Genomic DNA, 14,618 nt, shown 5'->3' on the forward strand with positions numbered 1-14,618 from the left:
GAGCAATAAGATCTCCCCTTGTGAGAAGCAAAATCGTGCTTTAGCAATAGAAGTTGTTTTTGCATTCTTCAGCTCTCATCAACCATTCTTTCCCCCTAATTACTGTTGCCCTCAATCATGGGAGAGTTTTCTTTGCTCCAAAACCCTGCTCAATCTTGCACTTATTCAAGATACGCTAGATTCAGTGCCTTCACCGCTGTTCCATGAGATACTAGTTCTTTGTTTCTTGCTTTGCCAGACAGATGGCGAAACCTGAACAATCTGTCAGCAAGATGTGAAATGCAGAGGTATGGCAGGCAGACAGCACCTCTTCAGAACAGGCTGCCCCTCACAGAGACCACAGGGAAAGATCCTTTACTGACACCTGGTGGGTAAATCTGCACACCGCGTGTGGAGATGCGTTAGTATAGAAGTGTGTCACAAATACTTGCTAGATAGAGAAAACAAACAGATATGAGCCTTTAGTTAAACATTCATGCCATGGCTTAGGTTCACAGACTGTTGACCTGGTTTGCTTATCTAGCCTGCTTCTCTTTCACTCTCCCAGACTGGCATGTCCTTAAGAAACCATTCACTCTCTCTTCCCGACTGTGATATTTTTAACCATTTGCTTGTCTCCAACAGATGGAGCTAGAAAGCATGGTTACTATCTACTTGCGTTATTTTATAGATGGAGGTGATACCGAACAGGAAATGATGCGAAACAAGACTGTTGCATGGATGACTTCTATTGTTACATTTGACACACTGACATATTAACTGATTAGGTCAGGAAGTCAGGCAGATGCTAAAGAGGGAGATGGATCTGTGCAAAACAGGCCATGGTCCCTCACCTGTTGAACTGCACCAAGCCCACAGCCTCTGCTAGCAAGCTGTGATTGTATGCTATCACACTTGGCTCCCTGTCCCCAGATGCAGGGGCTTTTCTCCCTCTTCAAAACATGAGCAGACATTCATGCACTTTCTGGGTTGATAAACCGGTAGGAATTCCCACACTGGTCCTTGAGACATGAACTGACTGGTATCTGAAGCTGCAAAGTAGCTATTTACTCTAGTGAGAACTTCACGTTTCACCATCTTGACCTGCGTCTACTGAAGTTCTATTATTTTTTTTTTTTTTTCTTCTAGCACCCCAGTAGGTTGTCTTGTGTGTACCCCACTTTGGAGACCCCTAGACTCTAGGTATGCAAATACTCTGAGAGGAGAATACAGCTGTAGTAACAGGGCTATGTCGCAGACATGCAGTCAGTCCACCCCTGTGAATTAAACAAATTTCTGCCAAGATAATCCTAGTTCCCAGTCAAGATAAATGATATATGCATTTATCTCCTAAAACCTACAGATGATTAAATAAATAGAATTTCTGGACCGAGGATAATCCATCTGAGCAATTTCCTATCAAATGTCCTTTTGACCTAGGCAAAATAGAGCACTTAACAAATTCCTTGGAGTGTACAGGAACTAAGGTACTCCAATTGCAGTCCAAAAAGAAAAACAAAATCTCAAACCAGAAGTCTAAGACACTCTCAGGAGAAACTGAAACTTCAAGTAAAGAAACTGGACGGTTAGAAAACCACCATGTGTTTTTGGAAAAGAAAAACTCATGTTATCTTATGAGAAAACAATGTTTCCTTAACAGGCAGCCATCAAAACTAATAACAGAGAAAACTTGTGCTATCATAACAGTGTGTAACAGTATTAGACTTACTATCCCACTTCACCTGAACCATGTTTTCCATATTTTCATTCTGATAAAGAAATAGCAAAGACCAGTGTTTCTTCTGAGTGTAAAGTAAATAAATAAAATAGCTGACTACAGGCTAAACTTTAAAGGCTTCACTTCATCCAAACTCCTAAAATCGTGCCAAAATATAAATACATGAGTTGATCCAGCAACTTATTTAAGCACCTGTTAAATATCTTGAAGAATTAGAGTCACAAGCAACATAGCATGATGGAAAAACAGGGCAAGAGTCAGCAGAGCAGGCTTACTGAAGATGATGCAGCTTTGGTCACACCAAAGGGAGTCCACAAATAATTAAGTTTACATATAGAATATGAAGCCATTTAGCACAGGCAAGAAAGACCCATCCCTCCCTATCCTTCCAGCCAAAAGGATCAGTAATCTGCTTAGTAATCTGTTGTAATTATAAAAATAAAACAAACAAACAAACAAACAAAAAAGTTAACACCTGTTCAGGAGCCCTCAGAATACTGCAAACATAAAAGCATTTAAGCAAAAACAGGAGTTACTTGTTTGTTAAAAACGAGCCTTACTTGTTCCTTTCTCTCCTGAGGCTTAAATCAAAATTGTAACAACCAGAAAAATGTCATCTTGGCACTCTGGCAAGTAGTATTAACTATCCAAGGATCACAGGCAAAAAAAATAGAGTGAACAAAGATACCATCCATCATATGTGAAAACAACTGAAGCCTCTGGCACTTCTTCAGCAGACAAAACTTCACTTTTTGAGGCTTGAGGATTATAAATATTATGAGCCAGAACAAAACCAAAGTCACCTGTCAAGCGTTGTGAAGTACTTGACAAGGTGACACGTTCGGTATCACAGTCATGCCTGTATCAAATGCCTGACTGCAGGGAGTGCCTTTATATTCCTTGTCCAAGTTCCCAGTCCTTCCTCAGGCCCCAAATTGGCACCTGCATCATCTCTGTCTTGTGGTGGAGCTGTAGACAGACCCTTTGCCTTCACTGTTCCTTCACAATTTCTTACTATCACATCCTTTTCACCTTTCTACATTTTTCACTTCCCTGAACCTACATCACGAGCTCTGTCTGGCATTTGGCTGCTCTCATTCCTTGGGGTTGCCCTGCCAAATTGCCAGCACAGCTCCTGATGGTCCTTGCTCCACTCACCGGCACTAGGGAGATGTATGTGGCTCTCTTGGCAAATTCGGGAAGGAATCCCCCAGGTGCTGCATTTCCAGCACCACCTGCAGGAACAGTTGTCACTGTAGGACCCTCCTGAGCTGGCTTGCTCAGGCAGAGAGCTGTAAAGATGCAGCCAAGCCCTACTTATTTCACAGTATTGCAAGTGTGCTCCCTCAGCCACACCTTTGCAAGAGCTGTTAGACATCTTCCCAAGATTTGCTGTTGCATGCAAAGAGAACAACTCCTCGTGGACATGGACTGAGGAACACCAAGTCTGGCCTTGAATTATCGTATTTAATATAATAATGGATGAAGTGAAAAATTGAGAAAAGCGTCTCTGAAGGAGGGAGAAGGATTCACTCATGCTCCTCTTTCTTTCTGTTTACTAACATCACACATTAGACAGCCCTTTCCACTGCCTGCAAGCCTGGCTGGGGACCCAACTTGCCTATACGCATGCAAAAAAGATAGAATTCTGACTGCAGAAGGACATCACAATTAATACTTCAGCAGAACAGTAACGAAAGGAACCCCCTTCCCATCGCTCTTGCTGATGCTGCCCTTCAGATTTTCTCTGCACCCACTTCTGCATCAGTGAGGTGGCCGAAGGACTGTCTGCTGTGAGCTCAGTGAGGAGGCAGGAAGCTGCAGCCGAACAGAAAGCGACTCCAAAGCGAAACTGGCGTGCGTCAGGAGGCATGCTGCTGTCTTTGCTCGGTGGAAATAAGCCAGCAGACAGATGGACAGACACAGATGTAATTAAATGTGTGTGTGTAGCACAGTACTCTGTAGTTTTCCACTGCAAAAACACCTTCCGTTGCAAAAGCACAACTTTGTTTCTCACAGGGCCTCTCTTCATTTGGCAAATAAATCAGCCTTTACCCCCTCTAATACATAAAATGAATCAGGCCACATATGCTAGATACAGACTAGCAAGTACTTCACGCCAGCTCTTTAAAAAAAAAAAAAACTCTAATAAGTGTTTTAAAACCCTCTAACACAACAACACACAGCTATTCATAAAATGCTGCGTAGTCAATGCATATCATACATATACCTTAAATGTGTATTACGTGTCCATTGGATCCCTGATTGCCTTTATTTCCCCTACCCTTGCACCAGTGCTGCCTGTTTCTAGTAGTAGCCTTTCATGCCTGTAAGAGTCACCTTTGGCCATTTCTAATCTACAAGGTTATCAGCAGCTGGAAAAAACAGGACCTCATTTTGTGGTTGAACGGTAACTTCATTGGAAATTTGATATTTTCAGTTGTAAAATGAAATCCCAAGTCTCTCATGTTTTATTTCCCATCTTATTAAGAGTGGCTTCTAAGTGGCATTATTTGATTACTTTTACCTGCAGAAAATGCACTGTAGTTAATTCCTAAATCTGTGCTGGTTCTTACCCAGCAGCCACACAGTTTCATCGCAAGGACCAGCAAAATCACTGCACTCCTTGTGCACATCTCCCTCTAGTGGAAGCAAAATACAGCAAGCCCATTTCTCCACGGAGACACAAATATCAAAAATAAGTAATAAAGAGGGCACGGTGCCCAGCTGTTCTGTCCACTCTCCGTCAGCTTTATCCACTGAAGAACAGTAACGGTGATCGAGGGAAATGCTAGAGTACTCTTTGTATTTTTAAACGTTTCTTCCATTGCTCTGCAGGGACTTGTAACAATACAGTCTTGGAGGTTTAGTTTGTGAATTTAATGGTGCCGTTAAGAGAGGCGGAAAGGTGTCATATATTATGCCTCAAAAAGCTGCGCCCTCAGAGAAAGACGAATGGACATTTTTCAGGTGCGGGTTTTGGATCTGTTCTGCTGCTACACAATAGAAGTAAGGACCGCTTTAGCACCCCAGGCACCACTGCTGGTGGAAGATGAAGTCAACGTGAGGGCAACATGAACTGGACTGGTTTTACTGAAGGGTGAGAGATTTTACAGTGGCATAACTGCACCAGCACATCCCCCCATCTGCAAGGAGTCTGGTGTAAAATCGTGAAGACTGTGAAGCACCAGACAGCAGGGGCAGCGCTAAGCGCAGTAAAGCCTCGCTTGAGCAATCTGCGAAGACCACAGGACCGGGGCTGATAAGCCTGATAAGCGCTTATCGCCCCCCAGCCACACGCACCAAGCTGCCCCTATGGCTCCCCCCACAACATGGCGGCGGGCGGACATGACATGGCGCCCCGCCCCGCCGGGAGGGGACGGGACGGGACCCGGCTTCCGCCCGGCCGCGGTTGCACGCTAACGGCTGCAACGGCCGAGCCGCAACGGTAAACGGTAAATAAACAGTAAACGGCAACGGCAGCAGCAGCAGCCCCCGCTTGCCGCTCGCCATGACGCGCTGGGCTCGCAAAGCCGCCGCGGAGGGGGGAAAGGCGCTGCCGGCCACCCCCTGGGACGAGATGGCGGCGGCGGCGCCGGCAGCGAGGAAGAGGAGGAGGAGGAAGGAGTACGCGGACCGCGACGTGAACGGGTTCGCTGCCCACCTCAGGAAGGCGGCGGCGGGCGGCGAGCAGCAGCATGAGGAGGAGGAGGAGGAGAGGGGAGAGGAGGATGAGGAAGAGGAGGCGGCCGCCGCGAGGAAGGCGCTGCGGCGGGAGGGCCGGCGGCTGAGGCGGCAGGAGGCGAGGAGGAGCGCCATGGTGAGGGGGGCGCCGCCGGTGGTGCCTCGGGGGGAGACACGGTGATAATAATCAATAAACAACCACCAGTTGAAAAATAATAATAATAGCCGGTGCTAATCTTGCTTGGTGATGGGCGTCTGGTGGTTACTTTGTGGCACGCCGCAGCATCTCTCCTGCCCTACCCGTGTTTCTGCAGGGGGATGACCTGTTGGTACACCTGGCTCCTAACAACCCCCCTGACAAACTCATTTCACATTAGGGTAGCCTCAAACAGCACTGCAGAGGTGCACTCAGTAGTGCCAAGAAAGTTTCAGCCAGGAGAAATGGCGGCCTAGAGAAAATCGTGTGGGACGTAAGCGATAATCAGATATTAACACCAACCGATCTCTCTCGTAAAGCTGCCTATAAGTGCTGTTTTGCGCTGTGACGTGTTTACAAAAATGCAATTTTTATTTTCAAAGGTATGTTTCCACTGTAGGGAACCTGGCCACGGTGTTGCTGATTGCCCAGCGGTGCTTGAAAGTCAAGATATGGGCACAGGGATCTGTTACCGGTGCGGGTCCACAGAACACGACATCAGCAAATGCAAGGCAAAGATCGATCCAGCTGCTGGTACGGTTCAGAAATTGTGTTTCTCAGAGTATACTTTGGTGTGAGTTTTCTGACCACTGTAATAAAAGGTTTCTATTTTAGCAACTTAACTGTTCTGCAGACGTAGGTTAATATGTTTAAAGGAATACAACATTAAAATAACACTATTTAACAGCATTGTGCTTATACTGTAGCATAATATTATATTATGGTATAATATTGTAATTGTGATGTTTTCAGAGTAGACTGTGACTCTGCAGAGTTTTTAACTTGTTTCATAAACTGTTTGGAATTTTGCAGGGGCATTTCCGTATGCAAAGTGTTTCATCTGTGGCGAGATGGGGCATCTGTCAAGGTCATGTCCAGATAATCCCAAAGGATTGTATGCTGAAGGTGAGTGCAGAAACCTAACTGCAAACAAAATGCATTTTTCCTTCTTACCCGACACAGAGCAAAGTAACGTTGCAAATTAATGAGAATATTACTGAAAAGAATTTCCAGATGTCTTTTACTCTTGGTGAGAGCAGATCAATTCTGGGGAACTCAGTGCTAATGTTCGTTATCTAGGGATTTCTATTTTGGTTGAAAGCTTCTTGTTAAACAAGGAGGTGAAGTGCAAAATACGAGAACTTGCTTGTGCTTGCAATTTCAAGAGACACAAAGAAACCATAGTATCCTCTGTGTATGTAGACAATGAGTATTTAAATGTAAATACACCTAAGTACTAGTAAAAAAACATGCTGCTGGTCTGAGAAGGGACTTTATAACCTTTACTGTTTAACACTGTAAAAACAGAGAGAGGTGTTCACACAAAACAAGATCTGTTGTAGTTACATGTGGGAGTCACTTGTTTGATGTATGTAGGAGGTGACACTGTAAAAGATTAAGGAAAAATTAAGAATTTAAAAACAGGTTGTGGCTTCGAGACAGTCTTAGAAATGTATTCTGAGAAATGAATGTCGTGTGTATGCTGCTTGACCACCCAGCAGCTTGGAGTCCTGACAGCTGAGGCTTGTTCATAGCAAAGGGCTCTCACATCATCCTTTTACGTATTTAATGAGAAACATCATCTAGGTTTGAAGATTCATTTAGATTCTGCTCTGCCTGTTGTTTGTTTTTTTTGTTGTTGTTGGCACTAGCAAATAACGCTCTGTTTGCTGGAGTCTTGCAGTACGGATTTGAAGTCCTGCAGACTCGTAAGGGTGATTTTACAATACAGTTGGATTGGAAGAAAAGCATCTTTGAAGGCATTACATGTCTCATAATCCAGGCGTTGAAAGTGACTTTCATATTTTATAGCTCAGTACCTGCCGTTGGGTTAAGTACTGCTCTCGAGCTCCTGTTACTTTCAAAAGTTCCTTTGAATAATTGAATTAAAGCAGAATTATGTTGTTCTGTCTAAAAAATAGACGGGTTACAGACAGATGTCTCTCTGTCAGAGAGCGACAGTCCGAGGAAGCTGTGCATGCAGGCTCCTAAAGCTGTCTGCTTGTCAGCTCCGCAGTGCCACGTGTAGGAATGCTGACCTGTCTGTAGGGACGTTTCTTTATCTTACTCATCGGTTGTCACTTCAGAAAAGCAAAACGATTTTTTAATGTACACGTAACAGTAAAAGAGCGATTCTGTTTTATTTTGTTTTTCAAATGAGTAACAACCTTCTCTCTCTTTTAACAGGGGGCTGCTGCAAACTCTGCGGCTCTGTGGAGCACTTCAGAAAAGACTGTCCAGAGAACAAGAACTTAGGTGAGATGCAGGGGGCTGAATAGAGTGGATAGAACGCGCAGTCGTGTTTGTTTGCTGCTTTGCCTTGACTTTGGTCAGGAAGAAAAGGCTTTGAGAAGAGAATTTGCAGATAGCACAGATGACTTCCCTTTGGGAATGTGCCCTTATATTAAGGGATGTGTTAAGGGGAGGATACATTAAGCTGCAGTGCAAAATACAAACATTCATTTAAAAAAAAAAAAATCTAGCTTTTGGGTTTCTGAAGGTAATGCGACCAAATGTGTGTGCGTAAGCAAGTATTTATGCTGCTGCTCATAGCATTAGCAGCCACAGAAGAAAATGAACTGAAGAGGTTTCTCCTTTTGGTGATTCTCGTGAAGTGGTAGAACAGCACATAATGTCAGTTGCAGCGTGGTGATACTGGCAGCTGGCACGAGCTGCTTGTGCAGGCAGGTGTTTAAATTATAAACAGGAGAGTCAGAGGAGAATGGAGGTCTGTCCTCCTGGGTTCACCAGCTGATAAGTGGCTTCTTTGTGTTCTGTGATTTACCTGTGTGGGTGGAAAAATCTGTTACAAATCTCCCTGGCTGATGAGCTCGGCTCTTTGAATAAAGTGTATGGTTTTATCTGAGCTCTCCCTTCAGGTAAGGCCATTGATAGAAAGCACTTTGAGTAATCTGCTTCCCTTTTTCACTGCTAATTCCTTTTTTACCTCCTGACAAATCAGTTTGCACTAAATTCATCAATACATGTTACACACTGTAATACTTCCATTATTAATGAATATATTGGAAAGGGAAGTACAATTTGCAGATAGGGCTATGGAATAATAGTACTTCCTTTTCCTAAATTATTAGAGACAGGAGAAATCTGCTGCTGCGCTTCCATACATATTTATATTTCTTTTATCTATCTTTTATACAAAAGATTGTGCTAAGGAAGGCAAAACCAACAAACAAGGATTTGAAGAATGGCACTGTTGTTGGAGTGATGAAACATTATTTTTTGTACTTTGTTTGAATGGCCTACAGAATTTTTGGGTTAATAATGTGTCATGAACTTTTGTGTAATTGGTGAGAAATATTTATGGAGATGATAGAGGTATCTACAGGATCGGATACAAAAGAGCAGCTGAAGAGTACGTGATAGTGTAGGCATTGTATGAGAGAGCAGATGTAGCATTATAGCTGTGTTCTGGTGTAATAGCTCATGAGACGTGAGATTGATTCTTAACTGGTCACAGAAGTTTCTGATAGGAAAATTAAATTTTTCAGCAGACTTTCCCTCACAAATACCAAAGGTGAGCCAGCTGTTGGCATGGCAGCCTTGCGCTGGCAGCGCTAATCAGCTGAAAGGGCGCAGAGCTGGTACGCAGGGAGGCAGGAAAACCACCTGCAGGAGCTGCTCCTCACTTGGGAGGTGCAGTCACTAAACCTGCCTGGTCCAACCCCAAAATGCTGAAGATGTAACAGGTGGGGTTAGCGTGCCAGGGCCTGCATATATATATATGGGACAGTTAATGAGAACTAACAAGTGCTAATTTGTAGAGCCACTGTCTTTTTGCAGAAAAAGTTTTTTAAAAAAAAAAAAAAAAAGCTGCAACTCTTTGCTCTCTGGTACTGGAATTACATGTGAAGCAGAACTGGATTTTTTTTTTCTGTCCTTTTTTGGAGAAGCTTTATGTCCATTACGAAGATCAACAGATGCTTTTTAATTTCCACAGGGATATATTAGGCTTTACACTGACGTTTCAAAACTGGTATTGCTGGTTTAAAATGGTGGAATTAATTTGAACTGTGACATCATAGCTAAGAATTGTAGTATTCTTTGAAAGCAGTTTGTGCCATGCAGAGTGCTTTCAGATAAATTACAGAAAGGTAACTGATAGCTGGCAAAGAAGCTGAGGCACAACATACGGAAGTTAATCCAAGTAAACGTTGATTTAACAGTGTGATATTCTTGGTGTGATTTGGTTTGTGGCTCTCAGGTAGTCATTCAGAAAAGAAGCATGAGGGTGACGGAGCGCTGGGACAGGCTGCCCAGGGAGTTGTGGAGTCTCCTTCTCTGGAGATATTCGAGGCCTGTCTGGACGCCTCCCTGGGCAGCCTGCTCTAAGGAACCTGCTTTGGTAGAAGGGTTGGACCCGATGATCTTTCGAGGTCCCTTCCAACCCCTACAGTTCTGTGATTCTGTGATGTGTTGGTTACCAGTGTTTTCTCTAGGACAGGGAACTTAACTGGTCAAAATATCACTTAAATGGCAAAAGGATGGTGTTCATTATATGCAGGGGTATAAGACAAGAAGAGTAGATGATCTTCTATTGTGGCTCTTCAAGCATGGTTTCTTCAAGATCTTTCCTTTTTATCCAGGGGTGACTGACATATCCTGAAATCTTCATTGCATGAGTAATTAGGACTTACAGGAGAGTTAGTGTATCTTCTGCGTACACTCTGGATGTTTCTTTGGACAGTCAAATAGCAAAAAATGCTTTCTGATGATTTCTGAAGATGGGAAATCGGTGTGGGTGAAGAAATGGAGTTTACAAAACACAAATTTAAAAGAAGAAGAGTTGTGTAAAGGAGTTAGCTTCAGTCCTAGAAGGAAACTGACAGGCCCTTGTGGGCCAAGTCTTCCTCAAATGTGAAAGCTTGATCTGATGCTGCTGCTTAGCCTCTCCGTAACCTCTTGTCTCCTACTCCACAGATCAGGTTACTGTTGGGCGATGGGCCACTGGAATGAGTGCTGATTATGAAGAAGTTACAGAAACACCAAAGCCGCAAACACCCAAAGTGAAAGCACCGAAGGTTGTTAATTTCTGAAGGCCTCTGTTGGATGCTAAGCCACAGCTACAGCGCACGGCTTCACTTCAGAGTGGGACTGATAGAGTGGACTGAACTGCAGGTTCCAGAAAATCGAGCGGACTGTTGCTGCTGAAGTTGTGTCCCTGATTTTTCAGTTTGCCTCCCAGACTCATCTAGCTTACTGAAAAACTGGGAACAGCAGAAATGCAGCAAGCGGGTATTTCATTCTTATATGTTTTTGCAGAAATACAGCTTTCTGTCTGATTCACATTCCCTTGCACGGCTAGTTCTCTGAATTGGGAACTATTGAGAGAAATCAGTTTCCTCTCGTAACACAAATCTGTTTGCAATTACCACACATGGCACATGCCCTGTATCACGCGGGTTTATGACCGGTGGATCCAGCTGGTCAGTAGGGTTAACTAACGAGTGCTGCTGTTGTCAGGTATGAATACAGTTGTGCTGATCTTGAGAATCTTTCTGCATTTCTCTGAAAGCGATCATGGGTATGTTCTAACCACTCTTGTTGGGTTCTAGTGTGCCTTCTAGGAACTGATTTTGTGCTCTGCACGCACACATGTGACCTGTCTTACAGCAGAGTTATCGGGTAAGCCCTACAGAGCTGTGCGAGTCCTGCCTCCTGTCTGGAGAGCTTAGGGGTGCAGTTCCTTCTGTTCGTGCTAGATCAGCTCAGGGTGTATGTGCATTGATCTGATAGTTGATGTGTGTTTAATTTTCTGGGCACTTCTTCACTAACGCGCTGAATCATGCCCTTCCTCTGATACCCATCATGAAATGCACCTGAAAATAGTTGGAGAGCAAGTGAGCAGCTTGCTTAGTTTGTTTACTTTTGTATGGAAAGGGTTCAGAAATCTTGCTCTTCAGTGTTTCTGTCCCTTTGGGTTTTACTCTTTGTTTTCTTTAAACATGCCTGCTGATGGCAGATTTATTTATTTTTAAATGGAGGCTACATCGTGCACTTGGAAAAACTGGTACCTGTTACAAAAGTCACTCCAGCCAACGGAGAATGGAGTGCCTGCAGCAGCTCTCAAAATACTCTCCCGATTCATCCTGTGCAGTCAACAGTGGTAGACTTTTACTTGTGTCTAATTACCTGACCTAAGATGAGAAGTTAACCCCGAGCCCACCTCATGTGCTGCTTTTCACTGTGAGGCAGTGTTGTGTCGCAGCACCGGCAGGTGCCGTGTGGGATCTCTGTGCAGCGCCCCTGCACTGTGCAGCCTGGGCTCAGCGCCTGCACCGCTGGGCTTCCTCATGCTGCGCTTCTGCAGCGCTGCCCCAGGACAGATGCAGCAATTCGGTGCTCCAGAAGTCTTAAAGTGCCTTCTGACAACTCCAGCTGTCATGACATAGTGATGAGCAACAGTCTTTGAGGGAAAGCTAGCTGCTAATAAAGCTGCTGCTTCTGCAGAATCAATTTGTCCTTTAAATGCATGTCCTAACAGCCCGTACAGTGCGCTGTCCAGAATGTGAAGGTAACAGCAAACTTGAGCTCAGAGCAGGTTTTCGAGATGCTTTGCACCAGGTGCTGAAGCTATGGGTTTGGGATTTACGTTTCTTAAAGCAAGAACAAAACAAAACACAAACAAAAGGAATTTAATTGTCTCAATACGTGTTTTGTATATGCCCTGTTTTGTTTTAAATAAAATGCTGGTAAAGAATACCATAGGTAGAGGTCTTGTTCTAGGCTTCCCCGTTCTGCTTTGGGTTTAATGGCAGGTAACAGCGTATGCACACTCCATTTATAATAATCAGAGCACCCACTTAAATGGGCAAGAGGGGGAGACTTGGATGAAATAAAGGATTAATTACCAAGTTTTAATTAACTTTGATTGAAGCTCAAAGCTGCAACAGACGTTCCAGCTTAAAAGGTGTCTCCCTTCCTAGTATATGGAAGGAAGATTAAAAGGAAGACTTTTTTTACCAGGAAGACTAAAGGGCGGTTGTGGCAATGGAAACCACGTATGGAGCTGTGGATTAACCTTTGAGTTTTGGGTTTCATAAGATGGAGCACAAAACGAGGTGCTGAAATACTTGTGCTCCGCTGTATAACAGGCTGAGGTCAGACCCTCCCCAGCCGCTTCACTCGGGGGAATATGTTCCCTGCACATACGCAGAGCTGAACGTTAGGTGTCTCTGCTGGCTAAAAAATGGGACTGCAAAGACTTCCCTGCCCGCTCCAGGGCTTCTGTCCACCACCGTCTGCACGCAGCGAGCAGCAACACAGCAGAGCACTGAGCCGTGCAGCGCACGCAGGGGACGACCCTGCTGCTCCAGCCACCCCAGGAGGGGGAAGGAGCCTGCCCTGCTCAGGCCTCGGCAGCCTTCGTGCTGGGGACGGGGCTGCCCTGAGCCCGCAGCCCTCCCTTGCTGGATGCATCTTACCCACGTGGTAAAAATCGTGATCCGAAATAAGGGTCTGCATCCAGAGGGTCATCTTCAGAGCCAGAGATCCTGCCCCAGTTTGCTTGTTCTATCGCTAGTGCAAACGTTTCTCCGTGTTGTAGGGCGTATAGTGCCCGGCATCACCAGGAGATAACAGGAGATGCCCTAATTTCGCTCACTCTTTGTTTCAGTGCAGCGCTGTACCCAGGTGGAGTGCCCCGTTGAGGGGCTGGCCGACCCTGCTAATGCACGAAAGAGGTTCCAGGGCAAGAGCAGGTGCCCCTTGCAGTGCAGGTAGTTGATGTCATGCAAAATTTGCAGGTATATTGTAACCCACAGATCAGCAACAAAAGCTTTGATTTGGTTACAGGTTAAACTGAAGATATAATTTACTTAAGTGGGACCTGGATGAGATGCTTAGAGCTCTCATTCTACCAATTATCAGACATCAGAGAGATAAACGGCACAACTACGGTTCACGTGTTTCGATCCTCTTAACCCACCCCTCCGTTCACGTTACGATTTAACTGCAGGTGATCTTGCAGGCTTTTGGAACAAGGGACTTTTGCGGGGAAAAAAATTAAAACAGAAAACAACAGACACGCCACAATAAAACCTCTGAAAGCATTTGCCCTTTTTATGTATGAGGGAATGTATCCAAGACTCTTCCCTCTCTACATGAATTGGCTGCCAGCGGAGCAGTCTGGTTTAGAAATGGGGGTCACAGCACTTGTGGAGGAGGCCAGCAGCCCCCCATCATCACCACAACCCCGTCTGCCTGGAGCCAGGTGTGACAGGGAAACACCTCAAATAATTTTCTTCAGACAGACTCTTTCTTCTGTGAAGCTATTTAATTTGTGATTGCAGTACTGGGCATCCTGTCAATCAGGAGCACGTTTTAGTAAAATTATAACCTTTTATTCCCTACTACCCGATGCCTGATCACCTCCCCTGTTTCCTCAGTGGCAGAGTACTACAGGTTTACAAGCTACTCGACACTCCTCTACACCATGTGTCTACCTCTATACCTCTGTGTATGTCTCTATACCATATACGTACAATTTTTCTTTTTTTTCAGCCCTTTAATTTCTCCTTTCTTATGTTTCGAGAACCTGTGATCTTTGGTTTAGTGTTCCCACACTGCTCATCCTGTTTGCCTCAAGCTTCCGCCTTATTTTGGAGCAGTGAGGCCTCCTGCTGTCCGCTTACCTGTTCAGCATTTCTCCTTACTATGACTGCACAACTACCTTGGAATACAGAAAAGTAATTCTCTACAGCAAAAACACAACTTAGTTTCTCACAATTCCCCCCCTCTTCTTTCCTTACTCCTATTGTTGTTTTTGCACCTCTTCACATACCGCTTTGTTGAGTTTTTCCAACATTAAGGTGCAATATTCTTCTTTGGCTGTCAGGGGGGATGACAGATACACAACGCCATTATTATTACAATATCAACAAATAGTTGTTTGAGCCAATTCTATTCAGGTAATCACAAAAATAATTTCTCCCAAATGTTTCCAAATCCCCAGGAATTGTCATCTTGAGTTACTCTACGTAGTGTTATCAGTTTTAACCTTAA

At 44.5% G+C, this 14,618-nt stretch overlaps 1 protein-coding gene across 1 annotated transcript; it reads left to right on the top strand.

Moving 5' to 3' along the window:
* The first annotated feature begins 5,132 nt into the window (after positions 1–5,132).
* On the top strand, positions 5,133–12,216 carry ZCCHC9 (zinc finger CCHC-type containing 9). Its single transcript, XM_084305159.1, has 5 exons — positions 5,133–5,537; positions 5,981–6,131; positions 6,411–6,503; positions 7,785–7,853; positions 10,536–12,216. Exons 1-5 carry the CDS (start codon positions 5,229–5,231, stop codon positions 10,649–10,651), a joined length of 738 nt encoding a protein of 245 aa, XP_084161285.1. The 5' UTR covers positions 5,133–5,228; the 3' UTR covers positions 10,652–12,216.
* The last annotated feature ends 2,402 nt before the right edge of the window (positions 12,217–14,618 follow it).

Source organism: Netta rufina, assembly GCF_964035555.1.
Source record: "Netta rufina genome assembly, chromosome: Z".
Classification (NCBI taxonomy): domain Eukaryota; kingdom Metazoa; phylum Chordata; class Aves; order Anseriformes; family Anatidae; genus Netta; species Netta rufina.